The 27,966-nt window shown below is 34.4% G+C and overlaps 1 protein-coding gene across 3 annotated transcripts in view; it reads right to left on the minus strand.

Moving 5' to 3' along the window:
* Man1a1 (mannosidase alpha class 1A member 1) overlaps positions 1-27,966 on the minus strand; it is a 171,947-nt gene that overhangs the window by 101,617 nt on the left and 42,364 nt on the right. For all 3 annotated transcript variants that reach the window (XM_015500769.2, XM_048795787.1, XM_048795765.1), the window contains exons 3-5: positions 23,057-23,153; positions 18,273-18,388; positions 8,957-9,037 (exon numbers count right to left, since the gene is read on the minus strand). In XM_015500769.2, the coding sequence (XP_015356255.1) occupies positions 8,957-9,037; positions 18,273-18,388; positions 23,057-23,153 (294 nt within the window). The remainder of the gene's footprint in view (positions 1-8,956; positions 9,038-18,272; positions 18,389-23,056; positions 23,154-27,966) is intronic.

Raw genomic sequence — 27,966 nt, forward strand, 5'->3', positions numbered from 1 at the left:
AATCATCCATAACCTCCATATTATTACATCTAAAGATACTTAGCTGTCCTTATATAGTTTGTCCTAGTAGCAGCGTTTGACACAAATGAATACTAGATCTTTCAAAGTACTATTTTCTCTTGACTTCTGTTCTGTCACTTTTCTGGTTTTCTTCCTCTTCTAAGACCACCACTTCTCAGCCTCCTTTTCTAGCTCCTTCTTTTCACTAATGCTGATTAATTAAGGTTCTTTTTCTTCTTTCATGTATAATGCCCTGGGCAACACCATCGCTGTCTGTTCCTTCAGTTTTCATTTAGTTGTTGATGACTCATGAGTTCAGGATCCAGCTGACATCTATCTTCTGTGTTTGACATCCCTAATGTCCAGCAGCTATGCAGTGTCTTGGAGCCAGGCTACCCAAGCTTGAAGCCTACCTACTCCATAGGTTCTTAGACAAGTTATATAACTGTTTCTTCCTCCAAAAAATAAGGATAAGAATAATATCTATGCTTACTTTACAGGGTTGTTGTGAAACTAAATTTTGAATTAATGTTTGTCAACAGATACTGTGTTGCTCTTGTTCATTGTTGTTTCTGCAGTGCCAAGTGCAATGCCTCAAAGAAGGTATTCAGCAAACATCTGCTGATTCACTTCATGAATGAATTTACCAGATGGTAATTACCACAATTCTAAGGCATTTTATACTAGCCCTATTAAATTTTAAATTCCTTGCTACAGCTACCTCATGAAACCCTTCTAAAGGATGACACAGTTTCAAAGAAAAAGAATATGCAAGAATATTCCTGAAAAAAAATCTTCTGCTGAAAACACGAACTCACAGACAAAATCCAGTCTTAAAATCCATGTCAATATAATTCAGGCAAAAAATAAAGATTTAAAATATTGGTTTTATACAATCAATCAGCATAAATTGAAAAATAAATACATTATCTCATCTCTTTTATTAGACTATTGTAAAATGAGAAGTGACCAATCTAAGGAGCACTAAAAGAGAAAGTGGTAGAAGGAAAAGGTCCTTAGTGTCTGGTCAATATAACAAGGTGCTGCTGAAGAGCGATGGTCAGCCCTTACCACAGACACTGCAGAGGCTTTATGGGACAATTTATGTCTGTTTGTCAACTGCTGTTTGTCAGTTTTGCTGTTTGAAATTTGGAAGGCCAGGAGAGAAGTTTGTAGAATAGAGGATATTTCTTGGAGAATCAGAACTTTGTAAACAAATGAGGATGAATATTTGTATTCCAAACAACTATTTTCCACCACGACTACCTTGGTGCTATGGTATGAAAGTCTCTTTCCAGGGGGACTGACTGATTCTAGTTTCTCTCTTTGCACTGATTCTTCTTGTATATATCCTTGGTGATCAGGAAGGCTCCACAGTTTAATCCAAGTCAAGGGGCCAATATGGCAGTCATGAATGCCCTTCACCACATTCTTTATCCAGGATATGAGCTTAATAACCATATTCCCATATCCACCCTTTAAATTACAGTGGCCATGTGACTTGCTCTGACCAATGAAGTGTGAATGGAAGCAACATGTGTTTTTCAGATACATGTCAGTGGTTTTTCAGGTTCTCTTCTGCCACCTCTCCTTCTCCTTATGGCAACTGGAAATGACACCTGGCAGCTGCCCCATAGTCTGGGCTATGAAGGGAGGGTGGAGAAAGGCAACATCACAGAAGACCACACTGTCATTCCACTGAGATGCACTAGGGTACATTCTCCCTGATCTGAATTTGTAGTTTGCTACTGTGTGCAACGAACTGTGCTAAGGTAAAAGGGATAAAAATAGTTCATTAAGTCATGAGTGAATTTTCTGACTTTCCCTTACTTTCAGGTGTTAAGCACTAGCTTGACAATTAAGTCAAAGGTCAGGCCATTTATACATCAGTATGAGTAAGTTTTAGGGCTAGAATTACTAAGAAATTGTAGAAATGCTTCATGGATCACAGAGATAAAATTATTATAGCTAATTAAACCTCTATGCTTTTGAAAACAATTATAAATACAAGATAGAGGTTTATAGAGAGGGAGACACATATAACAAACCTGAGTTAAGGCGTAGGTATGATTTCTGTCATTCACTCTAGGGCAACAAAAGGTAGTAATTTCACTTGAATAAAATGCATGTTATTTCAGAATCAATTCTATATACTGCTATATCCCTTTTAAAGTACAAATTAAATTTACCAATCATAATGGAATATTCAATGTGTGCCAGTTGTAACTCATGAACCATGAAAATTTAATTATAATATAAGCAAAATTACTGTTCTCTATATATTTCACTAAACTAAACCTTTTTAAGTGAAAATATTAGCTATTTCTCTTTTTTAATAAAAATTTCAGCATGAATACCAATAGAAAATGAATATTTAAAGTATACATGAGGATCAATCTAAATCTCTAAGTAATCATAAAGCTAATCACAGTACAAAATAACAAGGAAATATTCAATAATACCATTTGATAAATATGATTAAAACTATGCCTTTTCAAGAAATCAGCATAAATGTGCCATTAAATGGTTAGAAAGTCTTAGCTTAATAGTTTCCTCAAATTAAAGAAAACATGTTGTAGAATCCTTTTCACATTTACTCCTTATAATTTCCTCCTAGGTTGTAATTTCAGAAAATGCCCTAACAATGTCAATTCTATTTAAAAAGTCCACAATAGATGATCTCCCATATTCAATAATGATTTCATTTAGATAGAGTCTCTAGCTCACTGGTTTTCAAAGTTCTATCTATTCCAAAGAACCAGCACGCATAGAACAGATAAAAAGGAAGGTGTCTGCTGGAGTTGGGGGCCAGAAGTGGAGACTGGGGTGAGTCTCAGGGACTTTTGGGGCGTTAGAGATCTTATCACCTTATTAAGTTCTTTTCCTCACACCCTCTACCCCAAGCCTTATTTATGTTATCAAACATAGATTTTACTTTAAAAGTTACTAGAAACATTTTCTGTTGGAATTTTAACAGGTAAAGGTCACAGAAAACCTAATGAGAATTCAACTAACAATAATTTACTAAAGGTTTTCCACCACCAGACACACAGTGCTAATCAAGGGGATATAAGAAGGGGAAACTCAATTGACATTTTTGTACAAATTTACTGGGGAAAGAGAAGTGAGAAGGTAACATGATTCACAGACCATGCACAGTGGGCTTTAATAGGAGTATATGCAGAGAAAGGAAGTCTTTGAATCTTCCCATAGGGGATGACTTTATGCAGATCAGCCAGGGAAGATCTCATAAATGAGGTCACCTCTAGGGTTGGGACTAGAAGGAGCAAGACAAAAGCCATTCTAGGTAGATGGGATGTGGATATAAGAAGCACAGAAATGTGTTTGGTTTATTTGCCAAGGTGGATAAAGAGAAAAACAAAAATATAGAGAAAGGTGTGTGAAGAAAGTAATGGACAAAACTGGAAAGGGAAGGGGTACTGAGACAAAATTATAAAGGCTGTATGCAACAAGTCAAAAAGCCTTCACTTTTACATCTACAGGTATCAGAATAGGTTTGCAAGAAGACTGTGTGGTATAACACCTTTTTATCAGTGCCAAAGAACTGAGAAGAGGGAAGATGGTGGAAGAGGGAAGATGGTGGAAGAGTGAAGGTCAGCTCAGATGGATGACTTGAAGTCAGTTCTCTGCCTGCCTACTATCCTGCCACACCAAAAACAAATACTCCAATCAGGACATAAACTTTTTTTTTTTTTTAAACAGGTCTGTTCAAGTTTTACAGTTTGATTTATGAGTTACATTTCCTTATTAAAATAGAAGCTCCATAAGGCCAGGGATTAGGGACTATTTTATTCTCAGGTACATCTCAAGGACAAGAGCAGTGTCTAATACAGTTGGCACTCGACTGATATCTCCAAATTGAGATTGTGTCTTTGGGTACATGTCTCCTTGCTTTATCTGAAAAAACTGCCCAGCGTGACCTAGCTTTGATAGTCTTTGTTTTATCAAAAATTTAGTAAATGCACAGGTAGTATTTTATGTAGGTTATTTTGTGTTATCAAATTTTTTGTGTTCATAAAAATAGCAAAACCAAATTGCCCCTAATTCTGTCCCCTTCTTTGCTCTGGTCGCTAGGAAACCTGAAGACACATCTCTGTCCAAAGCTGCAATGATTAACAAGCTGGCAGAATACATTGCTATGTGCTAATCTCATCTGCAACTTTAATATGCCCTGAATTTATTCTCTGCTTTTCCACAGTTCTGTTTGCATCATGCTTATTTTCTGTAAGTCGTTTTAGTTTTTGATTTGCAGAATAAGGCAGGAGACAGATGGGCAGTTTGGGAGATGGCTCTCTTTCTGGTAGATCTTGGCAGATACTGAGTCTGAAAGGTAACCACATTGATACACCCCCCCTAATTTTCTAGGGGACCTCTAAATAGTTTTGTGACTATTCATCACTAAGAAAAAAACTTTCAAAAACTAATTTCTAATCCTCACTTTAGATGTCTGAATCTTGTTATGAAACACAAATGGATCTTTCAAACACTAAATTCAGTCTTCTCTCCTCTCCTCAACCTCAGTCTCCTCCATGCTTCTCCCTTAACAGTCTTAAAAGTTGGTGGTACCAATTACTTCTCTTATTCTAAGTCCCCTCAACAACCTTTTGTATTGGTCTCTGGCACAGCAGACAACTTTGGGGGAATCTGTGAGAAAAATCATGTTGCTGCCACCAAAATGAAAGGTTATCTTGTCAGAGTGAAGTGATGTAACTTAGAGTAAGAGTCTACTGTCTGTGCTTCCTCAGTCTTGGATCTGGTGTCCTCTACTATTTTTTTTTTTTCATCAAAAGAAAGTTCTTCAACCAATTTGACTGTTGGTTTATGTGTTTTTCTGGTTCATAGACTTCAAACATACTAGCAGAATATTTCCTTTGAAGATTTAATACTCCAGTAGTTCATTTGTGTTCCCTTAATTCAAAGAATAAAGGAGGCTTTTAAATCAAGGAAAGTTTTTTGTTGTTGGTTTTTTTTAAGGAATTTTATTAAATTATTAGTTTCCATATGGCTTGTCTATTTCCTCTGCCTTTCTTATCATTCAACATAGTGAACCTGCAGTCTCATGGAGCTCCAAAACATCTACTCTCCTCACTCTTCTAACAGGGCCTTAGTTTGCATTCACAAATTGTCTATACTTCCTTGTACTCATTCTTCATGGGATACTGCACTCAAACCCTGTGGAAGATGCCTAGCATACCCTTTCCTTCATTCCCTAATCTCCAAGGGGCTGTGTGTAACTGTAACATTGCCAATGCCTTCTTCTTGGGGAACTTTGTATCTTGAACAAAGTGAGACAAGAATAAAAAATAGTCTATATTTACTAATTCTACAATGTCCTAGGGATGTAGTTAAACTACAGAGATCTTCCAGGGTAACCAGAGATGTTTTGTTTCAGATTGTTTTTCAGCATTCTCTTTGATTCTGTGGTATCGCCTTGTCCCATTAAAATCACTCTCTGCTCAATACAGCTGTTGGTTTCTGTATATTGCACAATATTTGTATGTTCTCTTTTCTACATGTAGCATCTTCTTTTGCAGTGCCTTAAATCGACTCATTTCTATTTTGCACTTGCAAATTTTCAATACCATTTTTGTGTTGGTTACTCCTATTTTACATTGTTGTTTTCCAAAAATTGTTCTGGGAGACAATAGTTCCAACTCAGTGCTAGTAGATGTTACATTTAAAAAAAGCTCAGTGGGGTTATAGTTAATTAAATGTAGAAAATAGGGGCTGTGGTTTTAACTCAGTGGTAGAGCGCTTGCCTAGCATGTGTGAGGCACTGGGTTCAATCCTCAACATCACATAAAAATAAATTAAAAATGTAGAAAATAACAAAGATAAATAAAATTAAATGTGTCTTTTTCTGTGCATTGTGAATTTCCAAGAAAGAAAATGGGATGTAGCTTTTTCCACACTTATTTTTAGTGTACATTGAGATACACAGACTTATCCTGCCATATCAAAAGAAACTAGTGAGTATAACATATTTGGGTGACAATATTCTAGATGCTTCTATATTTACTGTCTTCTGTGAGGATTTTCATTTCCCTTCAGCTTATTATAGAGCAATGCAATGTTATCCTTTATTCTTAACAGTGATCATTCCTATTTAGTATTCATCGTATCTCCATTCTATCTGTTTGTAATTCTTGCGGTTGCTTGAGTTTCTTTTATAGTTGGGAGAAACTTTGAAGCTTGACATTATGGTACTACAAAATATTTTAACTGAGCAAGGACATTTTATACTTATGAATACATGCCTATCATCTCAGTTTATTGCAGGCATTTCATGTCTCTTCTCTTCTCTTGGTAGGTTAGAGTTCTGGTGGCATTCTTGAATATAGCTCAGTGTTTCTAACTAACGTTCCTGCAGCATGTAACATAAATGAGTGGTGTGGCCTCTCTTGCTTTTGCAATATAATTTAAGATTTTTGGACTGTATCAGGGTGGGCCTATGTACTTCTGATGGTGATTTATAAGATGTTCTTAAAATGTTCCTAAGCCTCAGTAATGACATCAGGATGTTAAATTATGGTAGTACAGTAAGTCTTCTATGAAGTAATTTAGAAAAATGAATTTTTCTTAACTACCTGAAATCCTATGATCTAACAAAGATATGTGGAAGAGAACTTTATGAACTATTGAAACTAACTTATTAATAATTTGGCCACGGTGGTATTCTTTCTGTTAAATGACTGCTCATGTTTTCATTTTGGTATGGGGACAAATAGCTCATGCACAGACCTGGGGTAAAACAATGTTTCCTGATCACATTACTGATAGCCAATTCTCCTGAATGCACTGAAGAAATAAAAGGCCATTGTCAGTGACAAGGTGATTAGGCAGAAAATGCAGGAAATGATGCTAAATCAATTTACTGCTAATGAATTCTCATCTAGTAACCCAATGTGAGAGAATAAACTGATTATAGCTGCATTTTTTAAAATATAGAAAATATGAAATATGAAAATAACCCAAATGTCTAATATTTAGGGAACCATCAAGCAAAAATATGCCAAAAAGATGAATCCTTATGAACAAAATTTGAAATGTATTATACAGAAACAGAGAAACATCTAAGAAAGGAAACACCTTAAGCAACTTTTTCTCATAAAATTAAAATATAGGAAAATGTATAGTAAACAAGATTTACACAGTGAAAAAGATAATGCAAATATACTAAAAAGAGTCATTTTCAATAGAGGTGCCTTATTGCTTTGTTTATTAAAGCTAGCTAAATGTAAAATTTAAAAAACACTCTTATAAGGTCTTAAGGAAATGATTCTAGCTATAATCAAAGTATATTATCTATAGCATTATATTCAGATAAATACATAAATATGTATCATTAGGTACATATACAAATAGAAACTCTTATATGTATGCAAACTTAAAACATTTTTATAAATAAAAAAGTATCATAAATAATATTATGCATATTTAGAAGAAATACATGTTTGTTTCTTTTTCTATTCTCCATTATCCAAATTGAGCTCAGACACAGAAGGATAGTCTTTTATTTCCTCCAAATTGCCTCACCTACATGTAAATTATGGAGAAAGTTAAAAGCAAGGTTATCCTAGTATGCCATGTTAAAAAACTGAGAACATCCAGCATTGGATGCTCAGAGACACACACTGTAAAAGCAGAAATTTGTTAATTAGAGTAGCATTATTTAATTTTAAGCAAGACTTTTAAAAAAAATATAGATTCCTTGGCTTAATACTTAGGAATGTGTAACTGAACTGGACAAATGAAGTTGTTGAGGACTGGAAAAACTGGGAAAAAAGGAAAAAGCTTACGACACCAGAGGCTCTCATCACTCTGGCTGAGAAGGTGACACAGTTCATAATAAAGTACAGAATTTAACACTTAGGCTGGAAGATACTGGGGAATATAGAAGCCATCTATACCCTTTGAAAGATATATGGTGGAATAAAATCTAAAGAGAGAGAGAGAAAATATAAAAGTGTGAGGACTGTTTTGTTATGATTAGGAAAGTACCTGAGAGACAGGAACAAAGTCAAGCAGCTTTTCTCATTAAACTTTTATTCCTCTGCCTAAATCTGTTTGAGGCTTAGAAATACATGAAATACTACACTGGGTAAGACCTACCCTTCCTCCAGCCAGAATGCTGAGGTTAATGCAAATCTGATTGATGTGTAATTGAAGTAAGTGACTGCTTTTTCCTTGATGTCATCTTTTAACACTGTCAATATTAAAGGTGAGGCCTATTCTGACATCTTAGTGGACACTTAACGTTATTAATAAAGTTGTTCAAACCCTTTCACGAAAATAGCACCAGTATCCTTTATGAGCATGCTACAAAAATCCTTTCTTTATCAATAGAAGGGAGCCAAATTAAAAGTTCCTCCTTTGCTTCAAGTATCAGATAATTAATTAATCATCATTGACCCAGGAAGAGCATCAATGCATGCTGCACAGGCACACTGGCCTGCAGAACTCTTCAGTGGGAAGCTGCTGAGAATCTTTCCCTTTCAATTTCATAAATACTATAATTTTTATATCTTATTTTCCATGCTTTCTTCATTTTAAAAAGTTTTAATCAAGCTAACATTAAAATAATTTTCAAAGAAAAAAATTCAGATGCAAGGCTACTCTACCCTAAACTCTCTAATTTGTCTATAGGCATATATAATTTGTAGTTATAATCACACCATACATAACAGAATAGATGGAGCCAGGCTTTTTTAAAGGCATTACTTAACATTCCCTGACAATATGTTCTGCCAAACTTTCTCAGCTTGCTCATTTAATTAGCACTATTATGAGAAATTCAATGCAAGCTATGAGCCCATGAAAATATGAAAATTTAATGGACTCCTCCTAAATATATACCACAAAAGGCAAATCTAACAAATAAGCGTGACTTGAAGATACTTTATAATTCACATGTATACACTGTTTTTCATCTTACCTCTTCTCCAGACAAATAGTAGGCTGACAGGAGTCCACCAACAAAGCGTATGTTTACTTCAAAAACAGAAATCTCAGCATTCTGTGGAAATAGAATGAAGGAGGTTCAGATGCAATGACAGCACACAATTCAGAAGACTATCATGATAGCTACATATTGTTTAAAGTGTATTCAATACTTCTATGCTTGTCCAGAGAAATTTGTATATTATGAGAAAAGTCCTCCCTTTCAGTGGTGTCAAAATATACTTAATTAGATAAGAATAATTTCACTCAAAATAAAAATTATAAAAATATTGTTTCTTTTTCCTTGTAGTCAACAAAATATATAATATTTGGCATTCTCTTTTGTGCAAAGGCACTAGGACCAGAGCATGCTTTTTCTATTCTGTGTCCTGCTTTATTTTATCTATTTGCTTGCTTCTACTTCCTGAAAGGTCAATCATACTATACTGTGGTTGGGAGTTCAACATTAGTCTAGCATATTTTCACACTGTTGCAGTGTGAACCAATAAATACAATCAATAAGAGTGTAAGTTATAGTTTATAGATTAGGAAAAAATATATATTAGATAAGACTCTTAAAAAGCAAGAACTATCATAGACAGGCCTAAGACTCCATTTTGCTGCCTTCTATAAAACTGTTACAAGAGCTGTTTCTGAGAAACTGAAATAAAAGCTGTTTTCTTATAAAAAAAATTGTCTTTCTATACTTTATACCCCACAAATTGTACCCTACTCAGGATGCAGCGATAGTTATGGTGAGCTACATCCTGGGTTTGAATGCCCTTGTGGGTCTACATGACTTTGAAGTAGATTCTCGTCCTGCCGACCCTTGCCCAAATTCAGGATACGACTGTGTAGCACCTGCTTGAATTCAAGACGGTGGTCAACTGAACTGCAAAGCTAATGCTTTTTTTTTTTTTTTAGCTTCTGGTTTATCCCTTGCTTGCTGACTGGAAAATTCCAGTCCTGCCAAGAGTCCACAGGTTCCACTTATTAATGTTTTAATTTTTATGATTGGCTTGCTTACATGATGATAAATAAGTCACTGAATTGTGGTTTTTGTGCTTATATTCTCCGTGTTTAGACCAGGAAGCTGTTGTTCTCCTACAGAGCTTGATCTCTATGGTGGGTGACAGTCCCTGGCCAGGTAAATAAAGCTCTCTTTTGATTTGAAATTTGGACTTCGAATGCTTTCTGGAGCAGCTCTCCATAACAACATTATGTTAAAGTAGCACAGATGGAATGCAAAGGGGATCTAAAATCATGGAGAATTGGGTTCTAGCACTGGTTTCCAATTTTCTACCTGCAACTTGGGACAGTCACACCCATTGGAGATGATATTTCATCTCTACATGAAGGAAATGATAATAACGTATGCTGTATCTTGCTAAAACGGTTCTTATTTATACCAATAATAGCTTTCTTTTTATTATTATTTATAATTTCCCAAATCTGTGCTAATCTCTTTACATGATCCTGTCTTTAAATCTTCACAATGATCTTATGAATTAATTGTTGTTCTTATACCCAATTCAGAGCTGGAGAAACTGAGTCTTATAGTAGTTAATGTGACTTTTTGAAGGTCAGACAACTAATAAGTGGTAGAATCAGGATTTGAACTTGTGTGCTCTGATTCCCAGTTCAGGGCTTTGCTATTCTGATTTTTTATAATATCTCACATGCCTGAAATAAGTACAGCATCTAGTTAGTAATTATTGTCAGTACTTTTATTATTTTATAATATTTGACTATTAAATGAATCTGTTTTGTATTATGTTACTTTCCTACAATATATACAAGGTACACTTCAAGCTTTCATGAGCTACTTCTTTTCATATTCACTGGGCCTACTCAGTAATTGTCACATTTGCCTAACATCAAACCATTCACTGATAATCATGAGGGCTAGCAGCAACCTATAACATATGGAGTAATTATCTAACCTATAACATATGGAGTAATTATTTGAACTTCATCAAAATCATTTGAGATATTATCTCCTTTCCCGTTAAGCAACTACTATGTGCCAGGCTTTGTCCTGGGTACTAGGACATAGCAATGAAGTCTGGTAAGGTCCTCGAACTCCTTGAGTCTATATTTTAGTGTTAGAAAATGTTTGCAGAAAATAAAGGAGATACAGATTCACTTCATTCCCACACACACTCTCTAAATAGATAAAACAATCTAAGAAGTAAAGCTAAGTAATTGCTTAATGTTAAAAAAAAATTTTCTGCAAAAGAAAGATTATGAAAACAAATTAAGAGAGGGAATTAGTAGGCCAAACTTAGGTAAAAGCATCATAAAATAAGACCACTGCTGAATTTGTTTAAATGTATTTCATAATTTGCATCATATATCTAATATATTTTGGTTAAATATACTCTATATAGGTGCAATCTATCTTTGAACTGTATAACTCTGAATGAGGATTTTATAAATATTGGGGAAAATGTTAGTAGTCTACAAAATTACTGATAATGGAAAGGAAAGATAATCTATTAATTTAGTTTGGTTCACACAACTTTACTCCTTGTCTAAGAGTAATATGTCTAATGATAAAATCTAACAACTTAACCCTCAAATATATTCCTCTCAATTTGTTCTTGTGTTTTTCCATTTTTAAACCTGAGAACAGTCCCCCACATTTCTGTTTATTGAATCCTGTTAACATGATTTTATGTTCTTATTCTTTTTTTTTTTTAATTTCTTTTTTTTTTTTTTTTAATTTTTTATTGTGGGTTGTTCAAAACATTACAAATTTCTTGACATATCATATTCCACACTTTGATTCAAGTGGGTTATGAACTCCCACCTTCACCCCATACACAGATTGCAGAATCACATCAGTTACACATCCATTGATTTACAAATTGCCATACTTATGTTCTTATTCTGACTATGGATTCATTACATATGCATTCTTTCTTCCTCCCACAAAAATTTTGGATCATCAGGACTTTTATATAGACATCTGATAAAAATTATTGCAGGTAGAGGACTGAGCCATGTCAAATACCACCAGAAATATATCTTCAGCTTGACATCAATCACCTATTGGATGCAGTTATTCAATCTGCTATTGATCTAGCTCTGTATGCATTCTAGAACCTAAATCTATTTATCTTCCTCTACCTCTAAGGTATTGAAAGATAACCCTGTAAGGTGCTATGCTGAAGGTCAGTTGCTGTGACTTTAAAATTTCATAGATCTAATATTCTAGTGAGTCTAAGAAGCAAATCTGGCTTGTTAGTAAATCCATGTCCCAGATGATTGCTATGTCCTTCTCTTTAAAAATCTTGTTCAGGAATGTTACTACATCACTATCAGTATTCTCAAAAGAGTCACCATCTTCCTCTGAAAACCAGAATTACTTTTGAATTACCACCATATAAATTCTTCCTCCCTCCTTTCTTTCAAAGTTAAATTATTTGAGCTCCTTTAACATTCTAGGTTATATTTTGTTTTACACCAGAAGACTGAAATTTAGACTTAGGTTACTCCATACAGATTCTTAGATAAAAACAATGAAGAAGACAAAAATTCTCCTACTATAATGAACTGGTTAGCAGACTAGAAAAATACTGGCCTAGAGTCAGAAAGATCTGGAACTAAAGACTGATGTGAGAGCTATTGAGTGTGAGAACCTAGGTTAACTCAATTCTTCTGAGTCTTCATTTTATCATTTATCAAAAGGGATAATGCATTCCTTACAAGTTATTATAAGCCCATGAGTATTAAGCACTGTGCAAAATCCCTGGAAAAAAATAAGGTGCTCAACAGACAACTGGTGCCATTACCTCTGCATATTAGTTCAGCCTAAAACCCTAAGGCCTATCTTCCACAGGGGTATTGAACAATCAAAATACCTATCTTCTGTGACCTTCACAAGAATGCTATTTCCCAATGGCTGAGAAGCCTTCTTTTGACATAGAGAATCCTGACTAATTTCCATTTGGGCTTGAGATATTTTATATGATACCTGGATTTTTAAAAATTTCTACAATATAGGGATCTTAGGCCATTTTTCAAACTTCTGATTTCAATATGTATTAAAATAATCATACTAAACTTAAAAGAATACAGTCCTCCTATTAATATTCATGCAGTATCTTTAAAATGTTCTGAAAGTTTTCTATTCACTTATCCTAATGACAGAAGAGGGGATTGGGTAGGAGAGGGCATACATAGATGAAGTAGCCTTTACAAATAGAGTTTTGTCTGATCTACCCTAACAATTAATGTGAATTTCATAGTCAATTTCATCCGGGCTACTTTTAAAATAAAAACAAACTTTCCCCCTAAATCTCTAAGATTGCATTCCAGGAGTGTACTCTATATATTTTGTGGCTCTTAGCACATAGCCTATGTTAGAGTCAATTTAAGAAGTAGATCTAGTCTTTTATTTAAATTGCAAGAACCTATTAGTTAGTATCATACCTGATGAACAAGCACAGCTTGGAAATTTTTGGCTAAAGATGAATTCATAAAATAATTCTGGATTAGAGAAACTGCTTTTTTATTTTGACTTTTTTTCCAGCAATGGTACCTAACCAGATCCATTTATAAGCTTAATAAAATATGTAGTATTACTAAATTTATATCAAAAATCAACTGGTGAGTAACATAAATCATAGAAAAAATTATTAGTGCCTAAGCCTTTTGGGTTCCTTACCCTGGTAATTTTCCTTTTAAGTTACTCCATTTTCTTTACATTTCTTTCCTCTGATTTACTATACACATATGTAAAATTATAATATAAAATGATAAGTATTGTAAAAATTGGAAAAAAGATGGTTTTTAAATTAGTTTTATAAATCTTATTATTAAAAAATTTAATAATTTATGTCCCTTTCCCCCAATCCTCAACAGTATACTTGCTCCTGCTAGGAAAGGCTTCCTTCAAATCAATGTTATGAGTTCAAGTGTGTGAAGAATCCAACCCTAGGAACATGAATGCTTCAAAATCTGTTTCAGAATGAGTGCCTGGAAGTCCAGCCTCCTCCATTAGGAAAGGCAGCATTTTAAACAACTCAGAGAAGCTCTAATCAGATTGAAACTTAGAAACAACTTGCTCATCAAAATTATTCACAAAATGATATATTTCAAGAACTTTTTAGTTATGACAGCTTGAATTTTAGGGTGAACTCAAAATATAGTAGGGGTGTGTGTGTGTGTGTGTGTGTGTGTGTGTTTAAGGGTAGTTCCCTGATCTCCCTAGGCTATTATCATACCTGAGAAATAAGCAAGATTTAATAACAGTTGCTCTACTACATACCAATGCAATAATTATATTTAATAACAACTCCTGTACTAAAACCCAATGTACTAACTATGTTTAATAACCACGCCACTACTAACAGGTATGATAACTGAGTTTTACCTTACTAAGAAATATGCTGGAAACTTTAGACTTTTCGGTCATTGATTAAAGACAGGTAGCTGCCTATAGGCCTTGCCTGTTTAGAATTAAAATACATCTTTAATTATATAATTAGTACTTCAAAATGTGTGTGGTATACTTTGAGGATTAAGAGTAAGCATAAAACATTTGTAACAGATTAAATTGCAATATTTTATATTCTTAGTATATCCTAGCAGCTTTAGTTTCATATTTAATTAACATGATAAATCTCCAGGTTGTTAACAAAATGTAAGTTTTCTGGGCCACAATGAGAGGAAAATCACCACCTTGTTATGGTAAAACTCAGTTATCATACCTGTTAGTAGTGGCCATGCAGGTCCAGAAAGGGTCTCACATAACAGCCTGATCTATTGCTAAACACAGCCAGAGAACAGCTCCTTGTATAGCCAAAGCCCAAATCATCACTCCTGGCAGGTATTTCTTAATATAAGATAGAAAATACTGAATAACTCCATTCAACAGGATAATTAACTTATGTATCTGCCCACTGGGATGCAATGTGTGCTTCTCCAAAACAGATCATTTTCAGGAGCATTGTTAGGGCAAACGTCCCTTCTTTTGACATGGAACTCTGGATCAAAGTCAAGTAGTCAGTCAGGCATATGAGACGTTCCAGAACTACTTCCTGAAGTCAACTTACATCCTTCCAGCAGGGACCCTACAGCTTGTTTGCCTTATTTCCTTGAAATGAAAAGAACAAACAGCCTGGATCGTTAAATTAAAAAATAAAGTCACCTTAGCCACCAATACCTCTCTTTTCCAAAACATATGGCATTCATTAAAATCAAAGGCACAATCCAGGTGTTTGCCAAAGTTCTGTTAGAGTTGTGTTGCTACTGTCTTGAGCAAGCTAATCATCTATCCTTTGTCTTTCTCAGACAAAGCCCTGCCTCTTACATCAAGATTTCATTTTACCTCAATATAGAAAGATGCATTTCAAGGATAGTTTTAATATAGCTTTTGCATTTACAGAGGGTTTATATAAGAAATTGTTATCTGAAGAAAAGTTCTACATATTCTATAAAATCTTCTAATGAAGGGCAGTTTTCAGTACTTCTCATGTAAGGATCTAGGTGACAAGTGTTTTTCAGTGTTTTTATTTGTTTATTTCAGTGCCAGTAAGGAAGAGGGAACTCACAATTAAATTTAGAAATGCTCATGTTAAAAACCCTTGATTGTTTGTCCATCTGTTGATGAGCTTCCTGTTAGAGAAACCACCACAAATCTGTTCTGGAAGTAGGTTAGCTAAAAACAGGTAGGTTAACTTCTCTGAATTCCAGATCATTTCTAACCATATAAACATATGACACAATGCAGCTATCTCTGCACCCTGTCAGTATGCCTTCCAGCTGAATCTAGCATACTTGGTTGAGAAGTAGGACAGGGGGACTAACTTCTCATCCATTTCACAAGCCTTTACTGAATGCTTATTAAATGACACACTCTAATGAGCATTGGAATATTAAGATTACATTCCTAACCTCAGAGGACTCAAATTCTCTGGTTGCCTATATATTTCTCAATTCTTTGTATTTCCTCTCTAGTAAAAAAACAAACAAACAAACAAACAAAAAAAAAAAACAGGGTCATTGAATTAGGCAGATCATATTGGAACTACAGCTCTTACTTGCTATATAATTTTGGGTAGATTAATTAACCATATTTTCATCTACAAGTAGGAAAAATACTACTTACCCTGTAGGGTTGTCACAAAGATTAAGATCAACCTATGAAAAAAACAATCAGCTAGCATAATATCTGGAATTTATCAGGCACTCATTCAATTGTTGATACCTTAGACAACTCAGCCTTTGCTGGGGTACTCTATTTTTCCTGCTAGACTAGAAGCTCCATAAGAGTAAGTAAGTGATCCTTAGAGGGTACTACTTGGTAAATAATTAGTACATATGTGAATGAATAATGAATAAACAAAAATCTGTCTTAGACTCTTTGTTCAGGAGTACTTTGAATTAAATCAGAAAACTTATCTACAGAGTCTCTTCTTAGGGTTTTCTGCGATACCTATTACCTTTACAGAGTCTTGAACTGAACATAAAGGTTCATTTGTAAAGCCTTTGCTTCTACTTCCAAAACTATATTATCCCAGTGATTTATTTTAAGCCAGTTATTAAAGCCATTTGAACTTTGTGCTACCAAGTATGCAAATGAATCAACTTGCTATGCCTTAATGAAAAGAAAATGAGTTTTAGTTAATGATAGTGTAAGCCAATGAAAAGCATTTACTTTATGCTTTTAAGTGATATAAATTGAATATTTTGCATATAAACAAATTTATCCCTGACTGCAAAATTTGTTTATATTTAGAAGCACTGTAGGATAAAACTCTCAACAGCAGTATTTCTGCTTCAGTTTCATTTTTATTCTTCCCTTATAATACTTCTGGATCCATTAATTGTGTATAATAACCTTGCACTGTCAATTAAAATGTTATCAGGAAAAATTGTTAATTTAAATATAAGCAATAATGTTTTTAAGCGGGAATGATATACTATGTTATCCATAAAAAAACTACATTATTTTGGGACTACAATGTTATAATTTTCAGGCAGACCAATCCAAGAATCAGGAAAGGACCTGGATGCGATTCATAGATCTACTGTTTAAGTCTACTTTCCTGTTTTCCATCATTGGGTTTTGAAGGAATCTAGTTATTTTTGAGGAGAGAGAGGAGAGACGTGGGGGGTGGGCAGTTGGGGGAGAGAGAGAGAGAGAGAGAGAGAGAGAGAGAGAGAGAGAGAGAGAGAGAGGGTAGTTGCCTGCATTTGTCCATGATTTTCGATATGTCGTTGTGAGCTATCTATCTATCTAGATGGATCTGATGCTGTAGAGTTTCTACCTTATGGGTTTATAGTGTCTATGTTACTAGTACCTCAAAAAAAAAAAATTGTGATGTGGGGGGAGTCCAATGATAGCAACAATCTGTGGAAACAATATATAGCAGTAGACTAGGTCTTTAGGTCCTATTTTGATGTATAGTGTTAATTGGTACAGTATATAGAGTCATAGGATCAGCAATGTCCATCAGTAAAAAACAATAAATATCATGCATTTTATCGGCTTAAATCAATAATAGATATTGTCATATGACTTTCACCATATCAATTATTGCTATGACATTGAGAGACGGANGAGAGAGAGAGAGAGAGAGAGAGAGAGAGAGAGAGAGAGAGAGAGAGAGATGGGTAGAGAGGGGGGGAAGAGAGAGAGAGAGACAGAGAGAGATAGTTAGGTAGATAGATATCTCATATGTAACTGGAGATAAGCCTGTAGGATTTTGAAGGTAGGTAGCTTAATTTATTTAAAATAACAAAGAGTGCCACAAAACAGAGATGTGGCAGGAAAACCCTCTTTCTCTGCCCAATTTCAACATACAGAACATTTCTTCTGCCTGTTTATGGAAATTTACAACAGATATCACAGAATGCTTACCAGATGGACAAGAGGTTTACTAGGATTTCTGCAGAGTAATCTGAGATTAAAAACAGTACCAGTATTGAAGTCATAAGTAAAAAATGGCAAAAAAAAAAGAAAGAAAATAAATAAATGAATGAATGCTAGGGCCAATGCTTCCTTTTCTTAGAATAAATTATTTGTCAACATCAATTATGAAATAAAACAATGACTAATACTTGGCACATGTAGGTTTCAACAAATATTAATTTTTCTTACCCTTCATTTACCAAAAAACAAAGACATGCGTATGTAAGAGAGAGTAAGAACATAGTATGCTAGTAATATATTTGCTATGCCAAGTTGCATTATTTGTTTCTGCTAGGATACATTAAGATAGGACATTCTGTCCCAATACAAAATGTATCCACATTAACTAAGCTTCAAGGACTCAATTAGCAACTTTTATTTAACTTACCACATTAAAGTCTAAATTTTTTTCAATCCATGACTTTGCTTCTTGAAATTCATTTTTCATTCCCATTATAAAAAGTGTATCCAGTGCATCTACTATAGTTGCTCCTTTGATGTTACCTGGAAATACCAGAAAAAATATTCACTAAAATACTTCTCTCTCTCTCTCTCTCTCTCTCTCTCTCTCTCTCTCACACACACACACACACACACACACACACACACACACACACACACATAATACTTAGGAAAGAGGGTGATTTTGAATCTATTAATAAGCAGTAATACTGAATACAATCTAAAATTCTCCCAGCAAAAGAAAATATAAAAAAGTATTAAAACCAAACCAAAAACTACAGGAAGATAGACAAATCTTTAATGTTTCTTTTGATCTGTAGAAAATAAATCTCTGAGAAATTTAATTTGTGATTGCTTTCTCTAGGAAAAGAATAAGTATAAAACAAAGGGCAACACACAAATTAACTTTAATGTAATTACACCAAAGTGCACCAACATAAACTGTCTAAATATAACTACAACATCTAAAATTGTTTAATGATAGCTCAAAGAAATCATTACATTAATCCCCTTATCTGTAGTGGATATGTTCCAATAACCCAGTGGATGCTTGAAATATCAGATAGTACCAAACTCTAAATATACTGTTATTTGCTAACCATATACAAATTAAATGGCTATTCCAGCTCTGCTAAATGCTTATACACTGTGGCCATGCCTTTTATAGTTTGAGATATAACAGCAAAACACTGGCAGGAATTTCTGTTTCCTCTTCTACAATTTCATAGATAGACAATTCATTCTTAGATCTTAGCAACCTGAGCATGATTTTCTCCCTCCCTTTCCTTAGAAAGTTTAGAAATGTCATATATTCCCTTATAAAAGAAGCACTTTACAGCTTCTCTTTGGCATATCTGAATTGCCAGTGTCACTGCTCTTACACTTTGAGGCTCTAAATAAGTGAAATGAGTTATTTGAACACTCTTATGGTAATACCAAGGAGAGATGAGCCAAGATGTTTACTGATTAACAGGTGTGTAACACATTTGGTGTGAACACTGGATGACTACATATAGGCAGTGCAGAGCAATAGGGCTCAATACTCCATGACACTACTAAGAATAGCACACAATTTAAAACTTAAAAATTATTTATGTTTGAAACTTGCCAATTAACACTTTTAGACTTCAGCTGACTGCAGGTAAGTAAAACTCAAAACACAAAATCATGGGCAAAGAGAGGGGACTACTGTACTCTAAAATGAAATCCCACCCTCTCTAGGAAAACCTAACTGATCCCAGTTCCCTTTTCCCACCTAGCCAGTCCATAATGTTTTATTTTCTCCAAATTCCCACAGTAGGAGACCTTATGTTTCTATGGTGCTCATCATTTTCTGGTCTGTATGCATCTCTTTTCATCCTAAATTTCCTTAGAACTGAGAGACCATGTCTTGTTCATTTCTACATTCTTCATGGTACCCTGCATGATTGTGATGATGATGACCAATGAATGGCTGTTGAAAGACTAGGTACTCTACTCAGATAGTGTTGTGGCCAATCCTAATTCAAATGGGTCCACGTTAAAAGTTATTTCATTTGGCATACTCTCTTCAAATACCATGTTGAGAAATTACCATTAGAAAACCACAAGCAACAGAATATGAAAATATTTAATTTTCAAAAATATATAAAGTAAGCATAAGTCTTACCTAATGAAAAGGAGAAAAAGACCTGAAGACACTTTCATTTCATGATAGATTTTATTGTAATTCAATGTTCTCTAAAAGACAACTTAAAAAAAAATTTTGAAATAGAACTATGGATTCAGGGAAACAATAAAGGGAATATTTTAAAGCAGAACTTTAGACAGCAGCTTCATATTTTCACTGATATCTAATTTTCAGTGATTAAGAGTTTTAAGTAAACATTTTTATTCTTATATTTTAGTTTTATCCTGAGTACAGCTGGTCAAGTTATTGCACTTGCCTATCTCTGTTTGAGGTTCAATTCCACTTGAATTTTTTTTTTAATCTCTGAAATCTTAACATAGTTTGAGTTTCTTATTTAAAGTGGAACTGGGGATGATGGATACTTGAGATAATTTCTTATGTTCACTAATGTTTAAGTTGCAGAAGTAACGAGTTTTCTCCCCCCTCAGAAACAAATGTGAGGCTCAACCTAACTGGAAAGAAACAACCATGAGAAAGAAACAGCCTGGAACACTAATAATTGGGAAAACTTACATTCATGAAGACTAATGCCTTCTTTGAAAACACAAGACTGCTTTTAAAGCCTAAACTCAGAACAAACTATCTCAAACTAAAAGCCATTCCTATGAGGCCTGGTGGTAAGGGACTAGAAATTTCCTGGCTTCTACCTCATTTGCTGAAGATTATAAAATACAACATATTATTTACAGATAAGAACTGAATAGTAAATGAGCTCAAGGAGTCATTTAAAAGGTCCTTTATCTGTAAAAATAAAAACCTTATTCTTTGTAACAAGTCCTGCTACATTGGTATTACTATACCAAGAAAATTTTTATGTAGCCTATTTAATTCAAAGATGGAGTGAGAAATATCACTTGACTATTAATATTAATATTTCATTTTCTTATGCTAATATCTGAAGACTTTTTTAAATGAACGAGTTCTTATCTGGATTATGGAAAGTGTTTTTACCAAAAAAAATGCAATAAAAATTATTTTAAAAATGAAGGCAGAAGAAACTTAGTATGTTGGGGTTTTTGAGTTGTTTTGTTTTTGTTTTGGTCCTGGGGATTGAATCCAGGGGCCCTTAGCAACTTGAGCATGATCTCCAACCCTTTTTTTAAATATATTTTTTAGAGATAGAGTCTTGCTAAGTTGCTTATGGCCTCATTCAGTTGCCTCAACATTCCCAAATTAAAGAGGAGTGTCACCGTGCCCATATACTTAGTATGTTTTTAAAGTTCTGGCATAAATTTTAAAGCCATCAGTATAACAAAGAAGCAAATAATCTATTTGATAAACATGGAAAATTACATACAAGTTATTTCTTAAAAGATACAAACTAATTTCATGAAGATAGAAGTAAAAATCTAATCAGATTTTTTAAAAAGTCACAGTAAACATTAAAAAAATAAAGACCTCTGATTCAGTATGAAGTTTCAGGGTTGCTCTCTTCAATTTGTACCTCTCACCACCCATGTTAATGGTGTCTTAAAACACTATTTTAGAAATCTCTGAAACAATTTCAAATATGCTGTTGCTAGGTTGAAGCTCACTTCATTTCTAAATTGTGTCACTATGAGAAACCAAGCAATCTCTCCTTTCGTCTACTCTTTCCAGTTCTCCCTATCTTTTCTTTTAGTACCTGGGATTGAACTCAGGGGCACTTAATCACTGAGCCACATCCCCAGCCATTTTTTGTATGTTATTTAGAGACAAGGTCTCATTGAGTTGCTAAACGCCTAAGTTGTTGAGGCTGGCTTTGAACTTGTGATCCTCCTGCCTTAGCCTCCCAAACCACTGGGATTACAGGCATACACACACCACGCCTGGCCTCTCTACATATTTTGCAATCGCCTGCAACACCCTTCTCCCTTCTGGAAATCCTACTGTTTGCTCAGAACTTTGTATGAACATCTACTGAACTATCTAAGACTTTGAGAATTTACTACTTATATACATGTGTTTTGCACTAGACCATGAACTCTTTAAAGACATATTATTTTCATTAACACCAGTGCCAGAAGTAGAGCCAAATGTGAAATGTCCTAAGTAAATGGAAAAGCAAAGTATAATGATTAGGAACATGAATTCTGATGCCAGCAACACTGGAATTCAAGTCCCAGTTCAACCAGTTAGTAGGCCGCAATCTCTGGGAAAGCTATTCCCTGAGCCTCATTTTTCTCATCAATAAAATGTGTATAATAATGAGGTTAAATGAGATGTGGCATGAATGGCACTTGGTACAGAGTAAGTGCTCAGTAAATGTTAGTTGAAACTGTTAGTTGATATACGAATTGGTACTAATTAACACATTATGTTGAAGTATGGAAAGCTGTATTTTCTACTGGTGAATTCAGCACCGTCAGAATAAGACTCTATTCCCTTTCATCTTAACATTTCTAGACAAAACCTGGGGAACTGGAAGGATAGCAAGTGCAGTAGGCAAGACACTGAGTGGGAGCCATCAAACCCTTCTGTTTCTTAGCTTCCTTACTTCTACCATAGAAACATCATTAATACTCACAGGACCAATCACGGAGTGTGCTGTGAGGACCAAATGCAATACAGATAAAAGCCCAAATACATGGCCCAGTGTTTTCTCATGATCTTTTGCATGGTACAAACAGCAAGAACCTACAGCCAAGGTTGAGATACAGTAAAGAACACCATGGTTGGTTGCCTTGGCCAGTTTACCTATAAATACACATTTTTACCTGGAAGGAAGCAGTTAATACAGCAGACCAAATGCTCTCCTGTGGGATACACCTTTTGATCTACAAATCCTAATGCTACACCTCACATCCATTAGCTAAGACTCTCTGGAAGTGTGCTCCAGGTGTGTCAGTATTTTTAAGTTATGCAAGTCACTGTGATGTGCAGACACTGTCCTATTTTTAAATGACACACTATGCACAATCCTTGAAGAAAACTCCATTGGGTGTGCAGGTTTCCCAGCAGCATGGAAGGCCTGGAGGATCACCACATCACACAAATTTCTCCAAGACCATAAACTCCCACAACTGGAGAGAACATATGTCACTAACGTACATTCTACTCACCAAACAAACTGCTTGAATGGCCTTCTTTTGATATAGGTTTCAGTTCATTTAATCCCCATGCATAACGCTTATAATTATTCCAAGCATGTTTCATCATCTGAGAAAAGAAATAAAAATGAGATTATAATTTGAACAAAAATTTTGTTACAAATTTGATGACATATTCTCCCTCACCCCCTAGAGAAACAGACAAAGGTTTATTTAGGAAAGCAGAGACATATTTAAGGGAGAATGTAGGTTATCTCAAGAGTGAGAAGTTTATGGGGTAAAGTAAGGAATATAGGTTCAAGGGAGAATGCAGGCCATTTCTAGAGGGAGAGACAACCCACATACTTTAGATTTAAAGGTTAAAACATTAAAATCACTTTTTAGTAAAAAAAAAAAAAGAGATGATGATTAATTAAAAAGGTGATGGTAGTAAAAATAAATAAGAACACATATGTATATCACACACACACAGATTACCCCTTTAAGTTTATAAATGGAAACTCTTCTTTTATGAGTCCACTTAATCCTATTTAATGGTATTTTTTAAAAACACCATTTTAAAAACTCACTTCCCAGCAACAGATAGTTTGCTTATCCTAAAAGGATGAATCATTCCTATATTGATCTATTTCATTCTCATAAAAGATAAGATCCGTAAAGCCTCTATATTTAAAATTGTATTTTTGCACAAGGTTCTTTCTACTTTGTTTACCTCATGGTATGTAGACAAATATTCAAAGTTATCACTTTAACACTCTAATTTCTTTACCAATACTATATGGAGAAGTATTCTGAAATATCTACAGGAAATAAAAAATTAAAATAGCCAGATTTAGAAAAACTTCCATTTATTTTAATATAATCAATCTTTAACTAGATATGTATGTGTCTATACATATGTAACTTAAGATTAATTCTATATATTCTCAATTGAAAATCCATGTACTAGCCATGTTTTTAACAGTCAAATCTCTCTCTCATGAACTAGTTGTGTAAACTTTTTTTCAATGACTCAAAGACTATATCTCGTTATTTTTGTCATAGTTTTCTTAAAAAGGGTTAGGAACTCCTCAACTTCCTAGAACTTATTCATCTTTTTTTTTTTTTTTTTTAGCAACAGTAATTAAAAAACATCATAGAAAGTTACAGATACTGTTCAAGGGCTGTGCATCACTAAAACTCTAAGTTAATACAATTTTATTTATAACAGTCCTCACATAACTCTGAAAACAATAACAAGCATCTTTCTTTGAATGTTTTGAATATTCCTCTCTCACCACTATTACTACTATTAAAAGCTACCAACAATCTGTACCATCTGCTAGTACTCTGCTAAATGCTTACATTTGGTATGGTTCTCAATTTTTTCTACAACCCTACAAAATATGGTTTTATTACTATCATTTGGTAGGTGAGGAAACTGAGGCATGGAATTTAACAAGAAAACAAAACTTTACTCAAAGTCACGACCGTTCTGCACAGCCAAGAAGCCAGGGTTCATCCCCTTGTTGGCCTTACTGCAAAGCCTCAGGCATTATCCAACCACTCATATTGAGTCAGAAATGTGATGGCCTTTAATGAATCAAATTGTTGCCGATCCAACAATCCATATAATGTGCTTTCAAATTTTTCTTCTTATAAAGTAATTTTATTGAAAAGTATGATAGATTTGAGGGTCAGCTAACTTGATTTATAATCTCTACAATGTCACAGATTAGTCACATACCAATGGATGAGTCATTGTTTTTGTGAGACTCTCTTTCCTTATTTAAAAAATTGGGTTATAAGTCCTCACAGGTACAAGTAAGGATTCCATGAATATGGCCTGTGTTTTTGCACCCAGCATGCTGCTTTGATAGATGGTTGGTAGTCATATGTTGATTGAACTTTAAATCTATATTAAAACCAATTATAGTTACATTACAAAAAAGTAGAAACCAATGAGCTTCTGAAAGACTAGGTATATGAAATCTACAAAATCACCTTGAGTTTTCACCTGAGTTTTATTTGGTTATACCATTAAATATACTACATTTGGTAAGCTATTCATTCCGATAAATTCCAAAATTCTTTGAAAATTCAAAACCTTTTGGAATACACTTGACATAAAAAAGGAAAAAATTATGATTGGTTCAGCTTCAAATATGAATGAAAACCAGGCCGTATAGTATTAATGACTTAAAGATGGCATAAAGCTTTCCCATAGAGAACCATTGCTTTGTCAAAAATTACCATTTATATGATGTACTGCTAGTAAATTACCACTGTAGTATATATTAACTTTTCTCATCTTTATTTTTTTTTTACTCCCAAGTGAAAATCTGACACTAATTGCTTAGCTTCCTACATTTCAAAAGTTGCTGTGACACACTTCTCAAAATGGGTTCTTTATCCCATGAGATTTTAAAATTAAAGTTAGAAAAGAAAGTGAGTGGTGTGGTCAAAATGCCCTGAATGGAACATCAGCAGTGATTTCTCTAATAATCTATAAAACGAAGAGAAACATTCTTAGTTGACTGGTTCCTGTAGTTGGTCAGCTCTGGAAGTGATTTGACCTGTTAAAGTTAACTGTAAAACATCGTGTATGTGTGTGTGTGCGCAGAATAATTGTAAGGTTGAAGTCACAAGTCATACATAAATTCAACTAGTTAACTCAGATTTATGGATTATATAAATATCTGAAAACACCAAAATGTTACTAGCTTTTAATTTCACACTATTAAGGAGCTGGGCGATGAAGGCATTTAATCTCTCCAGTGTTAACCATGAGCTGACAGGCAAGAAGGTCACTTCTAAAATTCCACTGTTATCAAATAAGTCCATGAATAAGCTTGATCCCTGCTCTTTACAAGCTCCTTATTTTGTTTTGTAGCCTTTCCTCAGCTTAATTAGGGTTCTACAACCTGATATCTGAAGAAGGAGGATTAAAACAGGCCTATGCTAGAGGCTGGCTGGGACTCCAGCAACACTGAAACCCTCAGAAAAAAACAAACCAAAGATATTTTTATGATTATATTTGCACTGGTGAAAAGTATAACTAAAACACTGTGTACCTGTAAACAAACAAGAGAGAATGACCCAAAAATTCCATAACAATTTATGGTTTGGGCCAGAGAAGATGGAAATAAGGCATAATATACATAAAACATAGTATTTAAAACACTTTGTACTTTCTTTTTCAATTGATATCAAGGCTGAGTAATTAGGCAATATCATTTATTGAGTGTCTACTATTCCATGAATAATAAGATGCTAAAGGACTAGAAGGGAAATATACAAGACTCTGTCTCACATTTAATCCAATGGATAATGTATGAAAGCTTAAGAGTCTTCCTCCTTATGTAGTCAATAAAAGTTTATCAACACAGGAAAACAATAAGAAAACCAATTATGTATTATGCGAAATTTCACTGTTGTACTTAACCATTTATTTTAAATAGTATATTCTGACCTAACCAAGGACATAGAAAGAAAATATGTTTGAATTTCCTCTACTATGTGTAGATTTCATAACTTGTGTTTTGTTGCTAGGAACTATCCTTAGCAAATCTTTCTATTTTTTGAAGTTTTAATCATATGATCTAAAATTTTTCATAAGAGATACTTTAAAAATCTTTGTGAAAATCTCAACATTTTTACAAAACAGGTCGGGCAAAGATTTGGGGCTTTCAGAGCAGCCACTTTATGAAGCCTAGACACTCAAGTCCCACTTACAGCCCCCTTCGAATGGGATCTTATACAAAATTTCCATAATTTGTCCAATGTGATTCTGTCCCCAGCCAAATGATCCTGTTGCTCAATTCAAAGACAGACAACAGATGGCTGGCCACCAGCCTCTAAGGTGAAGTGTCCTGGTGCAGAGTTCTCACTGATGGATGAAGCTGGACTGACCCAACCATCTCTTCCACCCACGGGAGTGCAACTTGGTAAACATTCTGAGAAAACATGTAGCCATAAAATGATGTAGAAGCACAGAAGCAGAGATGCCCAAGAGGAAAAGCCACAAGTTGAAAGTCAAAAGGCAGGTTAAGCCACGAGGGAAACAGAAGGTAAGAAATGAGGAGGCAGAGAGAGTAGACGTGAAGTGCTCAGTCATGTGCATGGAGTACCACTGGAATTACATTTAGTCTTCAGAGGATCTATAGAACTATAAGCAGTGCTGTTAATTCCTGAATGTTGATAAATTAATTATCTTCCTCTCCTCCATCATGCATGGCTCATTGTCTACTGAAACTGTTTATTTACTTCCTGAGTGTCCTGACAGAAAACTTTCTCATGAAAGCAATGTACAACGGGAGGTCACAGGCATAGGTATCAGACAAACCGGGCTGGTATCCCAGCTCTGTCAATATCAGTGTGACACTCAGTGAAGCAATTAATCTCTCTGAGTCCAGTTTCTACACCCATCAAATGTGAATGAACAAAAACACAGCCTCGTTGGTTGTGGTGATGATAAAATAACTTGTATAAAGAATTTAACACATGGTCTGACACACACAGTAAGTGTTCAATACATTTTAGGTATTTTCATATTCTTACCAAAAACTTAAACATGGCTTTGATCTTTGCAATCTCAAAGAGTTTCATAATTTTTCTTAGTAACATATGTAAATAGGAGGAACAAATATACACAAGTTTATTGTGCACAAACTCTTTATAAATGTATACATTTAAAAGTATACATGACTATTTTGTATGCAAAAGGTAGAAGAATGGATAAAGAGTAGAAAGGGTCCTTTTCAGGTGTAAGGTAATGTGAGTTGATCTTTAGTTTTAAAGGTTCATCGGCTGACTTTCATGAAATCTTAATTGTGCCAGGTAAGCTTGCACTGGGGATGTGTTTCAGGGATCTGGGAGTTGATCTAGGAAAAAGATATAACCACAAGAGGCAAAAATGCACAAGAAGCCTTATGGGGTGGTGC

Source organism: Marmota marmota, unplaced genomic scaffold, assembly GCF_001458135.2.
Source record: "Marmota marmota marmota unplaced genomic scaffold, marMar, whole genome shotgun sequence".
Taxonomy (NCBI): domain Eukaryota; kingdom Metazoa; phylum Chordata; class Mammalia; order Rodentia; family Sciuridae; genus Marmota; species Marmota marmota.